Source organism: Drosophila grimshawi, unplaced genomic scaffold (assembly GCF_018153295.1).
Source record: "Drosophila grimshawi isolate 15287-2541.00 unplaced genomic scaffold, ASM1815329v1 contig_1377, whole genome shotgun sequence".
In the NCBI taxonomy this organism is placed as follows: Eukaryota; Metazoa; Arthropoda; class Insecta; order Diptera; family Drosophilidae; genus Drosophila; species Drosophila grimshawi.
Genome location: NW_025062900.1, coordinates 16,019,493 through 16,044,762, shown reverse-complemented (window position 1 = coordinate 16,044,762; position 25,270 = coordinate 16,019,493). Strand labels below are relative to the sequence as shown.

The 25,270-nt window shown below is 37.3% G+C and overlaps 4 protein-coding genes across 13 annotated transcripts in view; 1 reads left to right on the top strand and 3 right to left on the bottom strand.

The window, feature by feature from the left end:
- Positions 1-2,410: 2,410 nt before the first annotated feature.
- LOC6562660 lies at positions 2,411-3,445 on the bottom strand. The gene has a single exon (XM_043214393.1). It carries the CDS (start codon positions 3,443-3,445, stop codon positions 2,471-2,473), a length of 975 nt encoding a protein of 324 aa, XP_043070328.1. The 3' UTR covers positions 2,411-2,470.
- A 4,076-nt stretch (positions 3,446-7,521) lies between these two features.
- LOC6562661 (telomerase Cajal body protein 1 homolog) lies at positions 7,522-9,368 on the top strand. Its single transcript, XM_032735773.2, has 3 exons — positions 7,522-7,553; positions 7,609-8,326; positions 8,424-9,368. The coding sequence occupies exons 1-3, from the start codon at positions 7,544-7,546 to the stop codon at positions 9,313-9,315; spliced, it is 1,620 nt and encodes a 539-aa protein (XP_032591664.1). The 5' UTR covers positions 7,522-7,543; the 3' UTR covers positions 9,316-9,368.
- Positions 9,369-11,692: 2,324 nt separating this feature from the next.
- Positions 11,693-25,270, bottom strand: part of LOC6561949 (stathmin) — a 76,405-nt gene continuing 62,827 nt past the window's right edge. For 3 of the 9 annotated variants that reach the window (XM_032735779.1, XM_032735778.1, XM_001987963.2), the window contains exons 3-7: positions 13,969-14,138; positions 13,712-13,897; positions 13,472-13,618; positions 12,100-12,255; positions 11,693-11,891 (exon numbers count right to left, since the gene is read on the bottom strand). In XM_032735779.1, coding sequence (XP_032591670.1) covers positions 11,802-11,891; positions 12,100-12,255; positions 13,472-13,618; positions 13,712-13,897; positions 13,969-14,138 — 749 coding nt within the window. In that variant the 3' untranslated portion in view covers positions 11,693-11,801. Of the gene's footprint in view, positions 11,892-12,099; positions 12,256-13,471; positions 13,619-13,711; positions 13,898-13,968; positions 14,139-16,707; positions 17,279-23,764; positions 23,929-25,270 lie in introns of those variants that run through there. The other 6 variants (XM_032735781.1, XM_032735782.1, XM_032735780.1 and 3 more) reach the window with 5 other exon arrangements.
- On the bottom strand, positions 17,867-20,566 carry LOC116805220 (E3 ubiquitin-protein ligase KCMF1-like). Of its 2 annotated transcripts, none has more exons than XM_032735774.1 (2): positions 20,182-20,566; positions 17,867-19,340 (listed from the first exon to the last, which is right to left on the bottom strand). In XM_032735774.1, exon 2 carries the CDS (start codon positions 19,333-19,335, stop codon positions 17,932-17,934), a length of 1,404 nt encoding a protein of 467 aa, XP_032591665.1. In that variant the 5' UTR covers positions 19,336-19,340; positions 20,182-20,566; the 3' UTR covers positions 17,867-17,931. The 2 variants fall into 2 exon arrangements, with proteins under 2 accessions (XP_032591665.1, XP_032591666.1); XM_032735775.2 differs by having other exon boundaries at positions 17,867-19,337; positions 20,182-20,450.

Below are 25,270 nucleotides of genomic sequence, written 5' to 3'. Positions count from 1 at the left end.
TTTGAATACGCAACTGCAACTGCTGATCATTTAAACGTAATCAATTTTTAATTTCTTGCAGAGCACGAGTATCTCAACTTATCCATTTATCTGCCTCGTCGAGCGATTTGTTTGTTGTCTTTTGCATAATGTTTGTTTATTTTGACACATTCGTTTTTGTTGTTGTTGTTGTTGTTGTTGTTTGCTATTCGTTGTTGTTCGCTGCTGTGTTGGCGACTGCAATAAATAATTTCTTGTCCGCATTTCCGTAAACGTCGCATCGTTTGCCCCCAATTTATGGGCCTTATGTACATTTTGGGATTATTTTTAGGCACTTGGCTACTGCCAGCCGCAGTTGATCTGTTTGTAATTTGTTTATGGCAACTGTTGGCTCGATTAGATGCTGGCGTTGACAGCTTCACAGTTGATGAACTCTTTTGAGGCAGCGACAACGTCGCAACGTCGAGAGGCAACATGTGTGGCAGCGACAACTATTTGTTGATATTTGCTTATACCCTAACAGAAGATATTATGAATTTCCTGTGAAGTGGGCAGCACATTGAAAGGGACTTTTACAATGCCATACATATTGCTGATCAGCTTCAATAATCGATCTAGCCAGTCTAATATTTATATAGCCGTCATATTGAGCAAGAGATAAAAAATGATTTATAACCGATAAACTTTATTGGAAAAGTATCAATTTAATAATTATGAAATATTTAATAACATTGAAAATATTTGTCACAATTGTATCTATCGGTCCAAGTATCAATTAATGAATTATTAAATATAGAATAAAATAAGCAATGTTATTAACAAATCTATAAAATTTAATATAGAACATTGTTATTAAAAATTATAAACACTTTTATGTATCTCTCAAAGTATCAATTAATTAATAATTTAATATAGATATAAAGAGATAGATTCCGTTCCGTAAGGGTATATAAGCTTCCGCATGAAGAAAATATATAATTTTTTTTTTTTGGTTTGTTTTCTTCGTGCCTATGCCGCGTGGCAAGGCGGACAGCATGCGGCGCGAACAGTGACAACAACAACAGCAACAACAACAACAGCTCAAAAGTGAAAAACTGTCGGCTGTAATGATTTTGACCCTGAACGAATCTGAAGTGGTTTCGGGTGCTACTCTTTTGCGGCTGCACCGTCTGCCGCTGTCCCTCCAAAATGTAAACATGTCAGTACGGTGCGGAGTCGGGTCCGAGATATCGTCAACTATTTTTATACCCCCCACACATCTTAATAGGTTAACCAAAAAGAGGCATAGTAAAGCATAGAAATATAGGCATAAGTGTAATATATTTTATATATTTTTATTATTTTATTTTACAGTGATTGCTTGAAAACATAACGTTTTTTTAGGCAGAAAATACAATGATCAATTCAGATTGGAATTTCGAATACAAAATACTGATACACTGACCTACAGAAGTAAATTTCTCTTATAATATTTTACATTTTATGTTTTTTGATTTATACGCGAATAATGAATATGTGGAACCAAAGAAGAATTAAGTCCACATATTGTGTAAATTCAACATTATACAATTAGCCTCAAAGTTATTTGAAAACTTTGTATAAAGGGTAGCTTTTGGTCGAGATTTATCCGATTATGAGATTCCGATTGTAATTGAAACAGAAGAATTACAAATTTGTTGCCCTGCTGCCCACCAATTGAAGATAACCAACGGGGTGCAAAGATGATATCAAAATGATATCAAAATGATATCAGGCACGAGCGGAGAACAGCGCAACGAAATGATTTAGAGCAAATCAAATTGAATAGCAGCAGTGAAACAACTCGTATTGTAGAAGTTGGGGATCTGCGAAGATTACAAATGCAAAGAACAGAATTTGTTACAATTTTTAATGGTTATCGAAGAGAAAAGCAGAAACCCAAAGATAATTTTTAAACTATTTTACAATTTTAAACAGATATTGAAAGTTAATTATAATTTATTAAATACAATCAAAAAGGGATTATATTAAACAGGTATTGAAAGATAATTATACAATTTTAAGATATACAATAAAAAAAAGATTATAAATGGCTTAATAAAGAAACGGATGATAAAATCTTAAATGTATATAAGAGTAGCTTTATTTATTTATATAAATATAATGTTTGAGACAATTAATGGAAAATAAAACATTTAAGATAATTAATTTAAATATGTATAATATGCGTATGTAGAAATAATAATACCACGATACACAAATTCTGATAAGAAGAGCTAATTAAAGATTATAAATTGCATTACATTAAATCCTTGGTTCTCAAAGAAAAAGATTAAGATATAAAACGAGATGAAAGTTCTAAAAAGCTTTTAAGTAGACTTAGAAAGGCAATGAGAAGATTGAAAGTTAATCAATTGATTTAGTTGACGCCAAGCGCAGAATATAATAGGTAAGTCATAGAGGAGTTGTCAAAAGCTGATGGGTGAAGTGTATATTAAATATATACACAACCCTAAGCCAAGCCACTTAAGATTTCCGTCTCAGTGCCCACATCAAGGGAACCCCAGCCCAAGGCATTGGAAACCAGATTGAGGAGCAACTGCAGCGGCACTCCGGCCAACTCCAGATCATTCCGCACCACCCGATACTCGGGCAGAGCACGCACATTGGCGAGCAGAAGCCGGAACTTGAGGCTGCGAATGCGTCGCACGGCTGTGGCCAGCTCTCTATCCTCCACCAGCTGGCGACGATACAGATCCCGCAACTGGGCACGCGGCAGTGCATCGCGCAGATCCTGCAGCAATCCACGCACACCCCGGCGACGATTGGGCAAGGGACTGGTCACCGGCTCGGTGTTCTGCACATTGATCAGCAATCTCACGTACTCAATGTAATAGGTGTGGTTGAGCTTGAGGGACTGGCACACATAATCCCTCAGCGCGCCCTGCTCCTTGGTGTTGCGCAGTTGCCGCACGCGCTCCTTGAACTGATCGCTGCGCAGCAGCCTAAACAGGTCACTCACCTTGCCATCCTCGCGAGCATTGGCCAAGATGTTGCTCAAACGGGGCAAATCGAGCAGAGGACGGGCATTGCGGATCAGGCGGGTCAGTCCCTTCTCTGCAGTGATGGGACATACGTTGCCATCACGCGGTGCAGATTCCAGCATGTCCTCCTCCTCCTCCTCCTCCACCTCGTCCTCTTCCTCAACATTCTCGTCCGCCTCGTGCTGTTTTGACACCTCATCCACCTGCCTGGTCAGCTCTTTGTCTGGGTCAGCGCCCAGCGCCATTGGCAACCAGTTTACTTTCAGTGACGCCATCAATTGCTCCTCCTCGGGACTCGGCTTGCCTAGCTCTTGCAATGTAATGCCTTCATCGGGATACCCAAACGACGCATCTGTTGTGGCAACGTCCTCGGGCAGCTCAGTGGTGGCAGCCACCAGCAGCAGGCAGCAGCAGCTGAGATAGATGAGAAGAAGCTGGCACATGTTGCTATCAACTGGGATGCTGGGGGATGCTCTGTGTCTTTGCCAGAATGCAGCAACACCTTTTTATAGCAGCTGAAAGAATCAGAATCACAGCACAGTGCTAACTGTTATTTATCTGCTGTTTACCCAATACGCGTATTTGCCCAATATCTTTGCAGGCAAACAGAACAGCAGCAAAATCACAAGAAAACAAAACGAAAGTGGAACAACCTTGAAGCGTTTTCGGGGCTCATCAATCTTTCATATGTATAAATTGTATGTCATCAAAAGCAATTGCATTGTTAAACGAAGCTACACTCAGCAAATACATTGCTCTGATATTAAAAGTCTCAGTCCAAGAACGATAAATTGTTACTGGTTTCTAGAACGAACTTCGAAATATACACAAAAAAAAATGTATCTTAAAATTATACTTTTAGATTATTTTAGATTTGGAAGCAAGGCGATTTTCTACATTTCAGTGCGATTTTTTTCTGTGTATATAATTACACGCATGCAACATTTTTGCTGTTCATATTCTTGTAAAACTGTACTTTCTTTTTTGTTGTGAATTATTTATGACAGCAAGGTGCTAAGCTGCTTATGCTAGCTTTAGAAATCATCATCAATAATAAACAAACATAAACCATCAATAATATTTGAAGAAATTGACATTTGTCAAGGGTCCTAGCTACAAAATAAACAAATTTTTATGATGATTTTGTGCAGATATTGTTGACATGTTTTTAAATTCCACTCGTTGCATATTTGTCATTCATAATATAATTAATAACAATAACTATAAATTGTGTAAGGTTGTATAGGAATCCTCTAAGCACCTCATACAAAAATGTGACATTTTTAGCCACAAAAAGTTGTACAATCATTATAATTATTATAAACATTACAAATATTATAAACTTGAAAGACATGAAAACCATCAACACTCAATAATATACTAAAAGTCACCCAAAAATCATATAAATGGCCCATAAGGCCTCCATGGAGTATATTATATTGACGGCCCATTTAAAGAGCATCGAAACAACGAAAAGAATATGAGTCTCTCCAAGGGCAATAAAATGCGATTTGTGGCTAATTTATTCAACCGCAAACCTCAAGTTTGGCAAACGAAAATGGTCTTTAAGTTGCGCCCAAAACATGAATATTCATGTCGGAAAGAAACACTTATCCTTGGCAATGTCTATGCTGAAATGTTTCGCTCATTGTCAACAGGCCAAAAAAGGATACAAGTCAAACAAGTAAATCCTGCCGAGCTATGCAAAAAGCCATAGCATAAGGATCCCCAGCCTAATGACTCCCACATGAATACAGCGAAAATGTCTTTTTGGCTGAACGCCTTCAAAAATACTTGTTTTTTCATCCGTTTTTTTTTTTGTGCTTTGTTCAAATATAGCAACACAGGCCAAAGTGAAAAGGATGTCAAAATTATGTGGAGTCAACAAAATTTGAACAAAACATAGATACAAGGAAGACAGCATTTTTCCAAGCTGAGGGTGAGCTGAATTGATATTCTTTTCATATTCTCTAAATCTAAACAACATTTCATACATAATAATCAAGTAATTAAAAGTTTTATAAAAACTCATCTGCTTTTGAGTTATTTATTTCCGATTTTCTTGGCGTTTGCATAAGCTTATGATGAAGGGAGGGCAGTGCCACGCCCCTGCCACACAAGTATTTTACAAATTTCCAGAGTATTGTTTCCACTGTCATAAAAATGTAAAACCGCTGAGAAAGAGCCTTATTGATTAAGAGTTTCTTTGGCTGGTTTCAGTTTTATATTTAATGATGATAGCATTCAATTTGTCGAACATTTTTCTTTATTTTATGGTATTTCTCAAAATATATTATATTATTTTGTCAAAATGCATCTCAAAGTAATTATGCTAACATCAAATTTTATACTACGCTTTTCATTCAAGTTGTCAAGTCTTAAGGGTGTCTTCAATTTATTATTTGCTGACGTCAGCTTTCAAGTTGTCTGAAATTTTTCACTTTATGCAGTAAAAATGTATATTTTCGTATTATGTTAAAATATTTTGTCAAGATGATTTGAAAACCATCTTTCCATGAATCCAAGTTGTCGGAAATTTTCCTTGAAATTTAAATTTATATAAGTATTTTTTCAAATAACAGAATATGTTGTCAAGATGAATAATCCTTGAAAACAATCTTATCTATAAATACACTTACATTTAATTTTATTAATATCGAAAGTAAACTTTTGCAAATCCTTCTTTATGTAAATCTGCAAATAAGTCGCAGTTGAAGTAGTAGTAAAAATAACCAAATAACAAGGCTCAAAGTTGTGGCCACATAGGTAAATTCAAGGGTGCAGTTTTCCAAATATTCACCTGGAGCCAAGCCCAAAGCTATGCACAGTAGATACATAAATATGCGACTTTAACCGAAGCACCAACATAAATAAGCATTAAAACTTAAGGACAAGTTATGCAGACAGGAGGAGCCCCAAAAATAAGGAGCAGCTCCAAGTACAGTCACGCAAATGAGTAAATTGAAAAGCAAACGTTTGGCTTGAATTTGGTTTTTTTTGGGGTTGAGCTAGGAGCAGGGGGCGGAGAGCTGGCAGACACTAAGGACAACGCCCAGTAACAAATACTTGCCTATTCCCCCGTGGCCAGACAGCTGCATAAATATTTCATTTTGGGCTTTTACTTAATTGATTCTTAAAACCAAATCTATCAATTCGATCTAAATTTCATTTGCCATTTAATGGCATGTGTTGCTGCTTCTGCTGCAGTTTCTGATTCCTTTTCTGCTTCAATGTCAGTGAAAGATTTGCATTGTGTTCAATTTAATATAAAATGCATTCAATTAAGATATTTGTCGCCTCTAATGTGAGTCGAATTTTGGCCTGGCCTAAAGCAAAGAGTTCCTGTTAACAGCTCGAATTGTAGCTGGCTATTTTTTGGGGAGGCTCTAATGCAATATGCAAATCACAAAGATGACGAATGGTTTGTTTGTCACAACAATTATGGGGGAAATAAGCGAAAAACCATTGAACTCGATCAGAAATGAAGTCATCATTTAAAGCACTTCAATGGGAAGCGACTTTTAAATACCCGTTTAAGCGATTCTTGTTTATACTTATTTATTTTGGATATATATCCATTGCTTGCATATGATTTTTTTCTCTTGAATTTAAGCTTCCTTAAGTGTATCTAATCATTTTCTATAGATTAAATGGAGTATACTTCAAGTAACGAGCCTCTTTCTGCCAAATCAACATTTTATTTTGCACACAAATCTTAATAAATTTGATTAAGCCTATTCAAGCATATCCAGCTACACGTACACACACACATGTGTGTGTGTGATTAACCTTCTTAGTAATTCTCCTTGCGCATTCTGCTTACCAAAACACATTTGAATGCCACCAAAATTTGTTTATTATTCAAATAGGGTCCTAAATTGAATTGCTTAATTATCGCGGATAACGGCCCCAAAGATGCCATATGAGAAATGTGCAAGACAACCGCATTAAACTAAAGGAATAATTGAGTGTATTTAGATTAATACAATGGACTTAAGTTGGTGCTGTATAATTTTGCAAAATATAAAAACAACAGTTTTTTAGCAAGTATAGAAAGCAACAACAAAGTATAAAATATACATAAATACTCTCATTAGATTAAAATATTAGAAATTCCAAAAATTACAAGTATACACAAGGCGGTAATTTTAAAAATTATTTTACCATTCGACTCCACACGCACAGCTGATTTCCAAATGTAATTAGTGGTCTGCCCAATTATTTAAGCTGGGCACCCTTGCAAGTGGCATTTCTCATGGTTTGTTGTATATAATTAATTTTAAGGTCCGATTATATGCTGCAGATAAATTAGATTAGATTATTACAATTACCAAAAAATAAATGTTCAAAATTATAGTCACCAGACCGCCTATTGCCATGCGACTCACACGCACAGCTGATTTCCCAAAAACCCAATCTATGGTCACCCTTGTTAGTGGCATCACTCATGTAATGTGCTCGCTGTTAAGTAACATTTCTGCCAATGTTATGGGTTTGTGGGGTGACCACAGACGGCATTGCGTTGAAATGAAATAGCCGCCATGGACCAAAGTGAGTTTTAACCGAATTGCATTTATTTATTTTCAACACGTTTATTCTTTTGCAGCAGTCGATACTAGCAATGCGATGTCTGAGCTGGAACAGACATCGTCCCTGCTCAATCACAATGTGAGTTTCAACAGCAGCATGGAAATGACACTCGCAAATACTTCACCGGTCGCCAAAACAAATGGAAATTCCAGTTCTTCTTTGCCGAATCTCAGCTTCAGTCTGAGCGAAACGGAACGCAACAAGCTGATACTGTGCCAGATGCTACCAGCGGATAACATTACTAACAACAGCCAGGAGGAGGAGAGCGAGCTGGAAGAGAGCGAGCGGGTGATAAGTATCGAAGACACACTCGACGATCAGTCGGCGGGAAATAGCACAAAGCAACCTGATCAGTCGCAATTGACTGATCAATCGCAACTGGTGGACCAGTCGCAGCAGGAGCAAGTGGGCAGTGATACGGTTACACCGGCAATTGCATACTTTCAGCAGGCGCTGATTGAGTTGGGTCGCCGCTGCTGGTCGTCGTCGGCAGAGGCGCAACATTACACGAAGGGCTGCTACTGGTCGCCAGATGGCACTTGTCTGTTACTGCCTGTGCATTTGGATGGCATGCATGTGATGGAACTGCCCCTGGATCTGTACAATGCCGACTGTGTCACAATGGAGCGTAGTCTGTCCCAGCTGCAGTCGGCCGTTCATGTGCCGGAGGGCGGCACCGTTTACGATTGTGTCTGGTATCCGCTGATGAACAGCCAACAACCCGACACCTGTCTGTGAGTAGACGTACTAGCATAAACTCGAAATTGAAAACAGAGTGACCATACTAAGCTGAAAATCTGGCCGTTACTAATTGAAACTCTCGGCTCTTAGCTGGCTGGCGACGCGTCAACACGAACCCATCCACATGTGGGACGCGTTCGATGGGAAGCTGCGCTGCAGCTACGCCGGCTACGACGCAGTGGACGAGGTGGTGGCCGCTATATCGCTGGCCTTCTCGCAGGATGGCCAAAAGATCTATGCGGGCTACAAGCGCTGCATCAAGATCTTCGACACGAATCGACCCGGTCGCAGCTACGATGAATATGCCGTCAAATTTGCCGTCTCCTGCATCGCTCAGACGTCAGAGCATCCGCAGACTGTCACGTGTGGCAACTGGCGTGGCTACATCCAGCAGTACGATCTGCGCTGTGCCCCCAAAGTGGGACCACTCTTTACGCTGGGTGGGCACACAGGCGGAATTACCCAGCTGCGGTATGTGAATGATGCCGGAACAGGAGGAGGAGGAGGCGGCAACTGGCAGCTGTTTAGTGGGGCACGCAAGTGTCCCAAGCTGTTGCAGTGGGACATGCGTAACTATAAGCAGCCGCTGCGCGAGTTCCAGCGCTTGGTGAACACCAATCAACGCATCCAATTCGATTTGAGTCCACAGCAGCACTCTTGGCTTGCAAGTGGCGACACCATGGGTGTGCTCAATCTGTGGCATCTGGAGAAAGAGGCCAATACTAAGGCGTTGCAGTTGCCGTTGCACGGTGACTGCTGCAACGGCATCAGTTTCCATCCCACCCTGCCCATCTTGGCCAGCAGTTCGGGGCAATATCATTTCATACAAGGCGAGAATTCCACGGATGTGAATGGCACAACGATACTCGATTCTACCGAGGATCAGCAGCAGATGGAGCTGGAGCAGCCGTCTGTCGTTGATTACGAGAATGCAGTTCTATTGCTGTGGTGCGGCGACGGCAAAGATAGTTTACATTGTTAACGTTTTTATTCCATCTTGTTGAAATAAAAAACAATTTTAGAATGTAAATCTTATGCGACGAGTGTTTTATTATTGCCAGCACTGTAAAAGAACTTTTGAATTGAAGTTATGATAACAATCATTATTAATTTAATTTAAAAATTTTATATATCATTCCATTTTTCACTTATTGTGGAAATCATTAAATTTCAAAATTATATATAGCATATGACAATCGATATAGTACAGAAAAATATATAGATTTCAGAAATTTAAACTACAGAAGCAATTTTATAAGAGAATTGTTATATTATAAACTGAACAAACAGTTTTAAGTTCCAGTTATGTCTCAGAAATTAGTGTCCAGCAGCCAAATTTGTTGTGAAATGAGACTGCATTTATTACCAATTATAATTATCTAATTTGAAATGAAAATGCATTAATTACCAATTATAAATATTTCATTTATTTTATTTACGCATTTTTATTATACATTCATTATTAGAATTCACTTATTTTCATTCATTTAGTGTGTAAACTTAGTTTTAAAATAATGCATGAACCTAAAATAAAACGTTTGCATAGGCTGCATTTGTTTTTTTTTTAATTAAGAGAGAACCTTTTTATTTTTATTTTGGAGAAACAAAAAAGTAACCGCACTTTCCTCATAAAAAAAGATTGTTGTTTATTTCGTTGGTTATTGATGTTGGTTATACATTAATATATAGTAGTATATATATCGTAAATTGAGTACATATCGAAGCGTTTTTATCAATTGAATTGATTTTATGTTTTATGTTTGCATTTAGTTTTTCTTGTTGGAATATGCTTTAAGTTTTGCACTTGTCCTGACTTGTGGGGGCCGTGCTTGCTGTGTTTGCTTTATTGTAGCTGTACTGTACTGTACTTTACTGTGTATGTATGTATTTATATTTATATATGTATGTGTTGATTTATAGTAGTCATAGTTAAGTTACAGAATTAGTACACATTTATAACTGTATGTGAATTTAAATTTAAGCTAAATTCTCAGCGCTATATTTTGTTGCACTTTTGCCAATTAATCGGAAAACGAGTTTTTGCAACTGATGCACAAAATTTGCCTAAGAATTAATACATTAAATTTCCCGCCCCTTCCCCAGTAAATTTCATTTAAACCATTTTTTGAGGCCGAAAATCTGCGCCATCTTCAGCTTCAACTTCTTTCTAAATATAACTTGACGTTAGACAAAATATGCATTTATTTTATTTTTATTATGTATTTCAATTTCTATAATATAGATTTATATATATATATTTATTTAAATATATATATATATATTTATAGGTATATTAATGCCTAAAGTGTTTAAATTGTTTATGTTGTGTAAATGAAACGAAAAGGTTGTGTTTTGTTTTACTTTGTATTGGATTTTTATTGAGTTTTTTTTGTGTTTTTTTTTTGTTTTCTTTTTATATAAGCATTTTTTATGTATCTTTTCTGTTTGACATTTATTATATAGATAGAAAATGCGAACTTATACAAAAATGTTATTAATGTTAATTAATGTCCAGCTCGCTACATTTTAAATTAAGTTATGCAGTTGGGCATCTTTAAATAAAAAATTGATATACATTTATATTTTATTTCAATATCTTTCTTCAAGCAAAGCATACGAAAACGACAGGCAAATACAATTTGAAAAACATGTATGGCATTCAATTAGTTGCAATTGATAAATGCTCTGCAAATCAATTGAGAATACATTTGACATACGAGTGTTATATCATTTAAAAGCATGGCAAATCACATTAATCATTCAATAATTATTTTGTATACATTTAAAAAGAACAAACTTAAAATCAACTATAAAAATAAATTCACATAGACCAAATTAAAAGTGACATATAGAAATTATTGAAAAATTTAAAATCTGTAAAGCAATAAAATATCTATGAAATCGTTAGATCTTATTGTTAAATGTTTTTTGTTTTTGTTTTTTTCATTTGCGATTTGTTAGTTGTAAACTTGCTTTACTAAATGTATTTCGTATTAATTTGCAGAATGCATTCGCTTTTGTAGAATAGTGTAGAGTTGACCATTAAATGTTTTGCTTTTACTTAATTTTTTTTTTGGTTTTTGTTTTTTTTGTAGTTGTAGTTGTTTGTGATGTTGTTATTGTGTTGTTCTTCTTCTTGGTTGCCTGCGCTTTGCTCAGCAAAAATCTTGTTTGTAATTTTCGTGTTCGTTTTTTTTTTGTTTTCTTTCGTTTTGCTTTGTTTAATACTTGAAATTTTTGAAGCAAATCAGTTGTTGCTTAAGGGATTCTGGTTTAAATACGTGTTGTAGTTTTTTGTTCTCCTTTTTCTTTTTCTTTATCTTTTTCTTTTTTTGTGTTCTCGTATGTGTGGTTGTGTGGTGTGTGTGTGTGTGTGTGTTGCAGCCGCCGCTGTGCGCTTTATTGAGAACGCTCTACGTGCCCCATTCTCAGCAACGGCAATTTCATCCACAGCAGCAACCATCGCTCTTAACCCGACGAGGCAATGGGACTCTGCTGCTGTCCATCCACATCCTGGGTCTGGGCCTTGTTCTGACGCACAACCTCAGCGCGACGTTCCTGCAAATGGGACAATCATTAGATATATATACAAATTATATGCAAATGTGGTAAAGAACTGCTACAAATGAACGGCAGGCAAATGATACAAACGAAAGCAGAAGCAAATACATTTTTTATTTTATTTTCTTGTTTGTGTTTTGTGTGGGAAGTTGGTGTTGTAGGGTGTGTGGGGTAGAAAGGGGGGTGGGGGCGAGTGGTGACCTACAAGTTTTTGAACTTTCTCAATTTTCTTGAGCAATTCCTTTTCGCGATTCTGCTCGGCGGTGTACAATTTGTTTTCAATAATGCGCGCTTTCTCCTCGATCTTTTGATTTTCCAATTGATTGTTCTGCGATTTGATTTCAGCAATTTTGATTGTGTTCTAAATGAGATCGAAAGAAAAAAAATGACAAAATCCGACAAATTATATCGATGGATAAAAATCAAAACACTTGGTACACAAGACAAATATTAGTTTTATACCTATTTGACACCATTAACCATTTATTGGTCTTTAAAAATAATATTCATATCTTAATTAAATATCTAAAATGATTAGTTTGCAAATGATAAATGATCTTAATTCAATTCCTATTGTTACTATATTTTAATAGTGAAAAAATAGATCAGAAAAACAAATAAAAAGGATTTAAATTTAAAGACGATTAAAATAAATTATAAGTATTTAACTTTGCTGGAGATATTAAAATAAAAACATGTAATTTTCATTGCTGCACAGCGACTCTTCATCCTTAAGCGCAGTCGTTAAAGGAAAGGATTATATGGAGGCACTGCAGCTGAGCGCCGATTTGGATTTGGATTTGTTGCGTCTTGCTGCAGAGGTATACAATTTGGCAGTGAAGCCGGACCTTCAACAGATTCCCATTTGCGTGTCTTCATTAACTTTAATGCTAATGCCAAGCATTGCTAATGACGGCAATTTGAGCTACTTGGATCTAACCAAGGCCAAGCTGCCAGTGAGTATATTTGGTGGACAACGCTTGCAGTGGCTGCAACGGCTACGGGTCGGATTCCGACACGCCGTCAGCTGTTTAAGGAGAATTTTCAAAAGCACAAGCGCCAAAATCTTACTGCGGAGAATGCCAAGGTTTAGGCCAAAGGTCAGTTGGCAAAAACAGACAAAGCGAAAAACAGACGATCGTTGGCCAAGTGGCCATAGTAACATTTAATGATGATGATGAGGAGGAAAACCAAGCGTACAAAATTAGTTAATTCTTTTTATTTTTATATATAAAAAAGATTAATTAAAAAAAAAAAATTTATTAAATATATAAATTGTTTTGTTTGAAGCAGATAATCATAATTTGCAGGTAATAAAATTAAAAAAAAACTTGAATAAATGTGAAAATGATTATTTCTGGTGAAGGGGATGAGATTCAATAAATAAATGAATAGTTTAAGAAAGTATGCAATGTATAAAATTGTTTGTAAATCAAGTTGAGAACGAAATAATACAATAACTAATAAGTAAATAACTAAAATGAGTACAAGCGATAAGCTAAGCTACAACGAACAACAATTTTAACGACATGCACAACAAGTATTAAACATTTGCCACTGCCACCAACAAAACTCACATGCTCCTTGAGGCGATCCAACATTTTCTTGATGTTCTCATCACGCAAGGCCTGAGCGGTCTTCAATTTCTCCTCGATGGCCTTCTGCTCGTTGGCCTTCTGCTGCTCCAGCGTCTCGCGTGTTTTCTCAATATCCTGGGCATGAATCTGTATACAAAATGAACCAAACAAAATGAGAGCATTTCAAATTGATTGCCAGAGAGGAGGAGGAGGAGCTGGCTAAAAAAAAATGAGGCTCACCTTTAGCTTTTCCTTCAAGTCGCTAATAATGGCCTCACGCTTCTCCACATGATGCTCCATTTTGGTCTCGAGCTGCTCCTTGGTCTGAGTTATGAACTCGTTGGTAATCTCATCCTTTTTGCGTGTAGCCTCCTCAACCTTGGCCAGCTTTATGGAGATCTCGGCCATCTTGCGGGCCTCCAAGGACTGCAGTGAAAGGATTAGCCAACTGTCAATCGATCTTTATGACAACTTTAATTGCAATTGATTTCACTTACAACGCGACGCTCCTCGGCTGCCTTTAGCTTCTGCTCAATCTCCTCGACGCTGACATTTTTGCCCGGAGTGACGGGTCGCTTGGGCACGGCCACATTGGGTGCCGGCTCGGCCAGGATGACCTCATAGCTGAGGCCGCCGCGCGACTTCTCCTGGCAACGGATCTCAGTGGCTGCAATGAGCAAGACGAAGGCAAGACAACCCCGTTAGTAATTCAATATTTGTACATTTTGCGAAAAGGGGGCGCTGCTCACTATTGTTCCTTATATACCCCCTCCCCGCCCCATCCTACTACTTATATACTTAGTAGCTCGGGGTAATTTGGCACGCACACAAGTCACCCCCAAGCTGCCACAGCTTGACGTCATTTCGTGCAACTGCTTGGCAAAAAAAAGGGACAGTAATCTGCGTTGTGGCCAAGTTGTTCGACCCTTGCAACCATGTAGAAACTAGTTGGAAAACTAAGTCTACACATCAAATATTTACTAGAATAAATTATTCAATATACGTCGAAGATGTTCTTGAAACTAAACACAAAATGTTTTGAATATTGAAAATGTATATAAATTCAGTTTCAAGGATAAATTCAGATCGAATAAGATTATACAAATTTAACTGATAAAGAAAAACAAAATCTTGACATTAAATATTTGCTAAAAATATAAATAAATCAATATTCAGCGAAGAGTTGCTTAAAACTAATTTTCTTAAGTCAATGTTTTGAATATTAAGCTTATAAATCTAAATTGTTTTATATAATATATATTTTAATTAAATTGAATCAAACTTGTATTTTGCACACGACTATTCAGATTTAAATAAAAGAAAAGGAAATAGTTGCTGACTTAAATTAATTAATATTCGTCGAAAATGTTCATAATATTCAATATTAATTTGAATAATATTCTCGCAAATTTTGAATCAACGGACGTCTGTCGATTATTATTCAAATTGAACAACATTCTAAAATCAATTTAAGTGCATATTTCTGTGCAACTTATTCACTAACAGAAGAAAAAGAAAATAAAATATGTGCCACATTTACAAGCCGGTGCACAGAAGTCGCACGAGTTGACCAGCTCTTAAAAGCGTTGCACGTTGCACGTTGCAGCTGTGCGCACACTTTGCAATACATTAACTTCTGCTGCCATCTTTGGCCTCGGTTGCTGCGGCTTTTGTTGCACTTTTTTTCAATCGTAGCTATGATTAATGTGCAACGCGATTCGCAAAGCATTTGTGAAAAGCATTTTCACACTTTTCATGCGGCCATACATCAAACACACACACCACAACACACACAACACACACACACACACACCACAACACACACACACACCACAACACACAACACCCATACACACAAAAGTTGGCAAAAAGCAGTGTGAAAAAACCGCTGACAATGACGAGCCCGGAACAACAATAAATTCCTGTGTACAATTATGATATTAAATGCAGTGGAAAATGCATTTTGCAGCTGTGCATTAAATGGAAATGCCTTAAAAATAACTACTTCAATTACAAGTACGATGGAAGAAAAGCACAGATGTAGTTTAAAAGAATTGAACTGAGTAAAACATTCATTTGCTGCAATAAAATAGAGATTGTTAACCAAGTTTGTCATTTGAATGCTAAAACAAACAAGCATCAATCAAAACAGGAAAGAAACTCCCGATTATTCACCAAACTAAAGCAATTGAGATAAGTCGAGTATATAACTTTAGTTACGACAATGGGCAATATCGCAGACACACACACAAATTGCATAAAGGAATTGCAGATCTAAGCAAAATAGAGCCAAGCCACAAGGAAGTAGCTGCCACAAAAAACAACCCCGAATCCAAGCAAAATAAGGAGAACGAACAGAATAAGCCAAGTTTTGCTCGGCTATCAAATGAAGTGGAAAATTTGTTGTCAAAACAGACAGCAGCCAGGAGGGTTGAGTGGGGGAAGGGGCAGTGGGGAGTGGGGTAGTGTATATGTATATTGATGTTGTGTAGGTGTTGGAGCGAAATGTTCCATCAGCAGAGTCCGTCTGTGCGTCCAAGCAGCTGTTGACACATAATTTGCCATTAATAGAGAGTGTCAAATACAACTGATTTTGGTTTTAGGTTTGGGTTTGGGTTTGGGTTTGGTTGTCGGTTCTGTTTCCGCATCGATTACGGTTTAGATTTGGCTTTGCGGCTACCACGCAATGATTGAGTGGAAGAGCAACAATCAGCAGCAGTACCAGCAGCAGCAGCAGCAGCAGCCATAAGCCCAAAGGTGAACCACAAGTGGGCTAAAAGCATTGACTGGGCTTAAATGTTTGCCCATTTGACTTGCAAATTTGCGAAACCCTTTTCTTTATGCAATGCAACCATTTTAAAAATGGCTAAAAAAAAAGAAGTCGCAGCTAGTTGTGAAATTGCACAAGTATACAGAAATATATATTCATATATATTCTAGATCATATATATATTTAAGATCTGGCAATAAAAATAAACTGTCTGACGATCGGACAATAAACACAGAAAGGATTATCTTTCTTTAGTCAGATAGAATGCAGCCAAAAAATTCGTTAGACAATTAAACAGTCGGACTCATTTAATTTGAATTAGCGTACAGGGCATCTGCCAGTTGGGCAATCGAAAAAAGGAGATGAAGAAAACCCATACGAAGGGGGCAGGCAATCTGCTAAAGTGGCACGACTCGGACCGGCAATCAGGCTAAGAGCCAACAGCCAACAGCCATTGCGTACTCACATTTCTTCTGCTCATTCATTTGATTTAATATGTCCAGCAGATCGGGAGCATCCGTGTGCCCCGCATGCTTCTCGAGCACATGCAACTGCAGCTCCTCGGCGGTGAAGCCAAGCTCGTGACAGAAAGCGCAACCATAACTTTGAGGCGCCTCGCCATCGACTAGCTCCTCGCCATAGAAATACAGTTCGAAGAATTGGCGATTGTAGATGGCCTTCATGGGATGATAGTATTTGTGCATGCCACACGTCTTGTTCTTGCCACCACCGTGACACTTGTCGCAATACGTCACAGACTCCCCGCAAACGATGCACTCGTAACGCAATCCCAGATCCCCCTCGGCTGGACAGCCCAAACACTTGCTGCTCTTCATCGTCTCGTCGCTCAAAGACATTATTAATTTGTTGACTTTGGTATATATAAAAAAAAAATAGTTAAATAGAACAAAAACTAAATGAAAACTCTCACGACTGCTTCTTAACAATTTTTTCTTTTTTTTTTGATGATGTGTGTTTTTTTCGAATGATTTTTCAATTTTATAATTTTACATTTACACTGCGTTGATTGCGAGCACAATCTGAACAATGAAAAGTTCAACACGAAACAAGCAAATTTGACGTTTCCTTGGCGTTGCCAACTTGATCAAAATTAAAAATAGGTGTTGTGTAAGACAGCAGTTTATCGATCAAGAAACGAACCGTAAATTTGTATTCCCGTTAGGCAGACTACTAAAATTAGGTATTCAGATTTATGGTGATTTGTGTATGTTAAGATAAAAAGACTTGTAGCATATATGAGTATTATAACTGCGACGACAAACGACAAAGAAGTCTTCAGACCGTTTCGCAACACTAACAAATGTCATGAGCCACGTGGCGAGAGCTCTTCACCAAGTTTAAATACAGTTCGCTTTAAAACTGTAATAACGAAAGCTCTTTCTTGAACTCTCCCTTGTCTGGGAATCTATTTAGATTTGCAATAAATCGTTATTTATTCTCAATATTGCATAATAGTTCGACTCACAGATATGAAATGAATAAGATAAGATTTAGCCATCTTATCTATGTAGACATCTTTTGGGCTCTTTTGGCCAAGTAAATAAGTCGACCACAAAAAAGCCAATCGATTTTGTTTGTTTTATTAAATGGAAATATTTGTTTCATTTCTAGTTTTCCCCATTTTCAGTTCCTGTATTTGTTTTGCTTTGCTCTGTAATATGTAGCAGATTTAATAATCAAAATAATCATCAATTTCATTGGTTGAATCCGAAAACGATGGGTCCCAATCATCATCGTCATCATCCCACTCGTAAACGGCGTGATGAGGTATACCATATGGATGGCGCTCATACATATCTGAATCAATGTCCATCATACAGGGTTCATCATCAACGTGTTGAGTTGCCTCTTCGTCGTCCGAGATCATCTCGGGCACAGTCATCGAGTACTCGTTGCCTGCTACAAATTCGCTGAACCATTTCTGATCCTGATTGGCATCGTTTATGCTTTGATTTGGGAATTGCAGAGCTCCTGTTGGTAGTGGCGCCACCAAACTGAGCTCCTCGTCGGCAAGCATGGAGCACAGTAGTGCCTCAATAAAAGGCCCACGGAGATTTGGTGGCTGCTCGCCAAGTGGCGCCTCGGCGGCAAACTGCAAAAACGGTGCGCACAAAAATTTATTCGTTTCCACATTCAAATTGTCAATTTCTCCCGTTTTGTTTTTCTCATCAGGATTATTCTCACTGCTGCTGCTGGTCGTGTTTGCGTTGTTGTTGAATCCACGCAAGACATCCGCATAGCAAATGGTGCTGCTTGCATCATCATTGAGACGGTTCCACGGCAGCCGCTCCTGATTGCGATACCCCAACGATCGGTAGTGCTGCTGCTGCTGCAGTTGCCGGACTTGCAGTAGCCGCAGCTCTTGCAACTGAAGTTCCTGCTCGCGTAGCTGCTGCTGCAGCTGCTGTTGCAAACGCTGCTGCGATGGCGAGGTGTGAGCCCAGTCGGGTATAAAGTCGCACGTAGAAGGTGGCTCCATATTCATGCGGCGCACTCGACCCCTTCCTGATCCGTCATTCGACCGATTGGGTAACTCGAACTTTATCGTTGGCATCGATGATACCGTATGATAGTTCTCCGGGAAATTCGCCACGCGCATCTTCTCGACCTTCTGCCTCATCAAGCGCATGTAGACCGATTGTGACACTGACAGATTGAAGCCCATAGCAGCTTCATCAGCTGCCTTGCGACGGGCGAGAATCAGTAGCGAGTAGACAAAGTAATCACCGTGCTTGGCATGCACAGAATTGACATGCGCTTCGAGGGTGTAAAGGTCAAGTCCGTTCATGTCGCACATGGCACACTTGTAGCTCTGGGGCACCTTATCGGCTTGATAGGGTTCGCCGCCAAAATAGAGCTCGTACTCGGCAAGTGTATAGTGCACGTCCAGGTGATGGTAGAACATGTGGCCGGGCATTGCCGGCAAGTCGCCAGAGTCGTAACATGTGCCACAAAGCTGATAGTTGGCGCACTGCCAGCAGGCGTAGCGACGACCGGCAAAGGAACTCGCCTTGCACTTGCAACACTCGCTGCCCACATGCCACTTCGGCGGCGGCTCAGTGACGGGCACCATTTCTACTAAAACAAAAATGATCGTTAGGATTTTGATCAGAGATCAAAAATGGTGGCTCAAAAAGGGGTAGCAAATAGCAGAAGTGATCATACAGTGGTACTTCGCTAATTTAAACTTGCTACAATTCAAAATCACAATTTGAATGTTTATATATAACCATAACAGAGTCATTGGTTATAATGAACCGAGTTTTTGCGCAAAATATATCTGTTCCATCTCTTGCCCTTGCACTATTAAACTGATAATGATAATATTGTTGATAATAAACGGTAAAAATAATAGCAGAGTTCGGGATAGTGCTTCGAAGCTTTGAAAATGTTTGGTAATAATTTCATTACTTGAAGACAAATCTTACAAGGAACAGTCCTTTTCATTATTTTTTATATATATGAATAAGTTGTCAATACTCATGGATTTTGGGGGAGCGATTCGACTTAGTAAATGGAAACTGAACGTAAAAAATAAACAGTTCAAGCTTCCTTAAGAAAATATAACCTCAAAACACGTGGCCCTAAAAATGTTCCAGCATAATTAAAAGTGCTCGGCTTTCGAATAATGGATTAAAACTGGCATGGATCTGTACGTTTATGTTGGAATATTTGATTTTAAAAACTTGAAATAGGCAATAATTGTACTTCAAGAATCGAATAATTCTAATTTGCTAGCAACCACGTGGAAATCCCTATAACACACACACACACACACACATACATATGTGTGTGTACATTTGCATTTGTATATGTGAATGCATTTTTTCTTCTTGCAAAACAATTTGTGCGAAAGGGTTTTTGCTATCTGCTACGCTTTTGCCACCAAATAACAAAAATAAAAGTACAAATTACTCACTTGCTCTTGAATTAATCAGAAATTAGAACGGCAACGATTTTATTTGCAAATTGTTTCTATTTCTTTGTTCTTTTTTTTTTTTTGTCTGACTCGCCACAACCTGCGCCGTTAAACACAGCTGGAAACAGAAAAAGCACACAACGCGTTCCACAAAATCGACAAGATCCACAAGCGACTTGCGCCGCACGTGTTGCCAGATAGTGAGTTTTGACTGACTTAAGCACGTGAATCGCAATGTTAATTGCGTTTTTTCCTTGTATTTCTTCGAACAAATTTTACAATTTACAACGAACTTTAAGTCTATAAAAAATATGAAACTAATGTTTGTCGTTTCATCAATTTATATTGTGCAGACGCCTAACTTTGGAGAGCTGTCGATGACTCTCAACTACTCATTTTAACATTTTAACATGTTAACATTTTAGACAATAGGATTTCGTTCACATTTCCAGGCTTAACATTATTTATCGATAACAAACGTTGAGCCCAGTACTCAGATCGATCAAAAATGCGACTTGCAAAAGAGTTTTGTGGATGGTATGAGAATCATATGAAATGAATATTCAAATGCAGAATGTATAACAATATCAAATGTCTATGTTTATTTTATTCAATAAATCAATGTAAACATTATACGGCTGCTCTTGTTATTAACTGAAAAAAAACCCATGCAAATATGTACACACACACACGCATACACACACATATTTACGCTTGTTTTGATTATCGCAGAAGTGCACGCAAATACACACATACAGATGTATTTATCTATACACACAGAAAATAGTTAGGGAGGAGATAAATATGAGAATACGCTTTGGGCCATGACGTGTGTTCGATATTATTAAAAGTTGTACAGTTCCTCAATAATATGTCGAGGTATTTATTATATATTAATTGGGAGGGGGAACCATTAAAATTGCGAAAAAAAATTGATTTTTATCGGTATTTGCAAAGCTGGCAAAATATCGATAAAGTAAAATATGGTTGGTTCAGGGAAACTCATTTTCCAAATTTAAAGTCTCTAGCTCTTTTTATAAACTCTAAGATCGGTTTGCTTAACTAGATCAAGACTCGGCTGTTGATCCTGACCAATAATATACTTTATGGGATGCTCACTTCGGCCTTGTACACAATTTTGCAAAAATCAATACTCATTTTTAATGATTTCAGATTATACATATTTAATTATATTCTTGAGAACAATTAAATAAAAAAGAATTCATATTGGGTTTAATCACGTAACGTCATAAAATATGCATTCAGTTTGTATGTAAGTTATAGTCAACCATAACCGTGTGTAGTGATATATGTGTGTGTGGCCAGCAGGACTTGATAGCGGCACACACACTTATATATGGGTAAATCTAAAAACTCTCATTAACATAATAAGCATCATTATAAAAACTTAAAGCAGCGTAAAATGCAGCTATATAAAAGCACACACACATACCAAAAGTTGACCTCAATTAAAATAATTTTGCACTTTTTTTTCAAAAGTTTTGCCAACTTGCATTTTACATTTATGCGAGTGTTTTAGGAGAGCCGTTGAAATTTCACGCTTTTAATTAAAAATGCCATCGTGGCCAGGAGAAGAAAAAGCGTCGAGAACAGAAAGAAACCCCAACAATTTGTGCTAAATGCAGCTTAGAAAATTGTACTATAAATTTTTAAATGATTTTAATTGAAATCATTTGACAAGTGTTGATGACATGATTTACATTAATTACACACATATCAACCCACACACTCACATACACACACATGCAGACACAAAAGGCTTTTCAGGCTTGGCCTCGAGCGACAGATGCGCCCCAAAAATCTGCTTATGACAGCTGAAGCGATTTGTCAGACTCCAGAAGGGGTCAACAAAAGGGGGTTTGTCTACACCACAAGTGGAGAAGCTGGGAGGGAGGGGAGGGGCGTCAGGGCATACTATGTTTGTCTTCTGGCGCTGGCACTGCACAAAAAGCCAAAAGGCCGACACAAATACACAAATTAAGCCATGTTCAGAGATACTCAATTAAATCCGCCCAAAATGCAAAAAAAAGTTGGGCTGAACTGCGTGCCAAAAGGATTAAATGGCATTTTTGGGGTTAAAGTTGGTTTAAACACCCTGTGGTGTTCAAAATTATTTAAATGGATGTTTTTGAAAACTTCATACTTTTACTGCATATTCCAGTTTGTAATAAATAAAACCGTTTCTTTTTATTACAAATATTTTATTTTATTTAGTCTAGACCAAATCTACAAATCCACGTCAAGTAACATCAAAAAATATGTATAATAAAACAACTGATGATAATAAAATGTAAAATGGTCGAACATCGATTGCAATGTTTAGAAAAAAAAAAACCCAATTATGCCAAATGATGAATGATTTATGATTATTACTAATATTATTGCAGTAGAGACTGTGCACTGTGACTTCCTGGATTTATTATTGGGTTAGTATAATAAACAAATTATAATTCGAAATGAATCACTATAAAATGAAAATTCTTTCATATAAATGCAAATTGAACTGTCTCCGACAAAATATTGTTGTGGATTAAGCCCGGATCGAAAGCTGATTTAACAAGCAATAAATAATTGTAATATCTGAAATGATTTTCTATAAAATCTTATGCTACGCTCTCATCCGCTAGGATTAAATTACATTTTTTAAATGTTTTTAGGACTGCACTCTCTTTTAGTTAAATGTGTTTAAGTGCTCAACTTTGTATTGTATTCCCATATTTAATGCTCAACTGAGCCAATTAGCTAAGTAGTTTCATAAATTCTAATTGCTGCACTCGAAGTAATGGAATAATTGCGAAAGTTATATAAAATACAGAGCAAGAAAAAAGTTTTATTTTGCAGCCCAGAATTGACAAATTTCTGCGAGATTAAATTGTAACATCTCCAATTTATATATGAACATAAATGTAAGGAATTTCACTATAGAGCAAAGACATCACACTAATTTAAGTGCTTTACGACAAAGTGTAAAAGCATTTACAATAATTATTCCTTAGCACAGCTAAAACAGCAGCTAAAGTTGCAGCACAAGCAATAAAAGTCTGGCAAGAAAATACATACATATTTGTGTAGACTTCTTTTGCTATGGGAATCTTGATAAGTGTCTGCTTAATATTCATAAAAGGATTTTAATTTGCATTTAATTAAATTATTGCGTACCACTTTTGATGGTTTCTCGTTGGGGTTGCACGAAAAGGACGGTGAACGGTCCTTGCTGGGAGAGCACATGTGACTTTCAACGACTGGTTGCAAGCGAGGGAGGGGGGCGCATTGGGCGTGGCATTGCGTTGCCTTGCCATGTGCACGTCACTCAATTCACAAATAATTTGCGAAACATTTCTTCTTTTACGAAATTCAATTAACTACCATTTTTCAGTGCAGAGTTGCCACCCCTCCAAAAAGTGTAAACCATGAAAAATTGCACAGCATACAGAAAAGGATAACTGTTAACTTGGAGTCCCCATATGGGGACTCATGGGAGTTTAAAACGTATTCTAGAGTTGTCTACCAAAAAAATAAAAAACAAAAATAAGTAAATACATTCTTCATCTGGTTTACTTACAATTCAAATTGATGGCCACCATTTCGAGGAAGGGGTTGCTTTAGGTGCAAAGAAATGCGATGCAATCACACAAATTATTTCAAATTTTTCAATTGTATTTTCTTTTTATGATTTTTATATTTGCCAATTCGCGACGCTGTTGACGCTTAGAAATTCGCTAACCGACTGAACTGAGTGAATGACTGACTGAGTGAGCAAAGCAAGCGACTAAAAAAGGAGTGCAAAAACACAGCCAGGACACAAATACAGTTGGAGACTACTGGCATATAGTTTTAATTCGTGTGAGTTATTTTGGCATGCGCTGCCAAAAGAGCTAACGACGAACTGCTACTGCTGCTGCTGCTGTTGTTGTTGTTGCTAGAAAAAGTCGCCGGCGACATTCGTCTGGGCAGCCTAATTGCTTGGGCGGCAACGGCAGCACAGCTGAGCTGCTCAGCCTAGCAGCTGATGAGTCAGCCTGAATTTGAGTGTAGAAACTGCAGTCAGCAGTTCACCAATTGAGTGAATTGATTGAGACATATAGCTTAAGCAAACAAGAAGTAAAATAAAAGCACAGAAACAGAGAAATCTGCTACTTACCAGCTCGAAAGTCAAGTTCTGAGTCGAATTTTAGTCACATCAATTTTATTATAAATCTAAGAAAACTTGATGATACAGTTGCCTGATTTCAATGATTTTATGTTCTTATATTCATAACTAGTGAATTTGGTGAGTATAACTTGTTAAACACAAGAGGTATTCATACACGAACTCATCGTACCCTCGACAAGGTAATAATAAACGTTAATTATTAAGTTAAGCAGTTTATCGAAAGATTGCTTTAACAGCCAAAAAGGTTAATTTAAATATATTTTAACTAAGCTGAAGAATATATCATACACAAAAACATGGGAAATGTATTAAGTAGAATCAACTTAAACTTAATGAAACATAGGTCAAATATATAGAACAAAATAAACGCCTGTTCTGACATAAATGCATTCATAATTTCATTTAAGTTTCTTAGATTTGAAGAGATTAGCTTGAAAGCAGCTCAGTTGATCTGGTTTGTGTGTCAAAAATTGTCTTCACTTCTCAGATGAAATAAAAAATCGAAGTATTATGAATGCATAACTTTTGTAACCAAGAATAAAATTGGATTCTTGAAACTGCTCTGCAGCTCACAATTTAGCAAATGCTCCAAAATGTGAAGTAAAATGTAAAATATTCAAATTGAAAAATGCATTTCATTTATACACAAATTCCGCTCACTACGATTTCCGACTACAAATGAAATGCAATTTTCCATTTAAATATTTCGTCTAAGCCAACAAATATTACAGCATACACCATCTATCCACGCCCCTCTCATCGAAGGCCCCGCAGCAGGCAGTTGGCCTCAGCGTTGGGCAAATGTCGCCAAAAATCATACTACTCTAGACTGCAAAAAAAAAAAATATATATATATATATGTAGGAAAAACTAAAACCAACATTCATATTTATCGTTGGCTAAGGGGATTTTGCA

Excerpts from the sequence above, each read along its gene's own strand:
- LOC6562660 (XM_043214393.1), bottom strand. The coding sequence starts at position 3,445 with ATGTGCCAGCTTCTTCTCATCTATCTCAGCTGCTGCTGCCTGCTGCTG.
- LOC6562661 (XM_032735773.2), top strand. Across the intron at positions 8,327-8,423 it reads CAACAACCCGACACCTGTCT|CTGGCTGGCGACGCGTCAAC; the intron begins GTGAGTAGACGT and ends CTCGGCTCTTAG.
- LOC116805220 (XM_032735774.1), bottom strand. The coding sequence starts at position 19,335 with ATGGTGCCCGTCACTGAGCCGCCGCCGAAGTGGCATGTGGGCAGCGAG.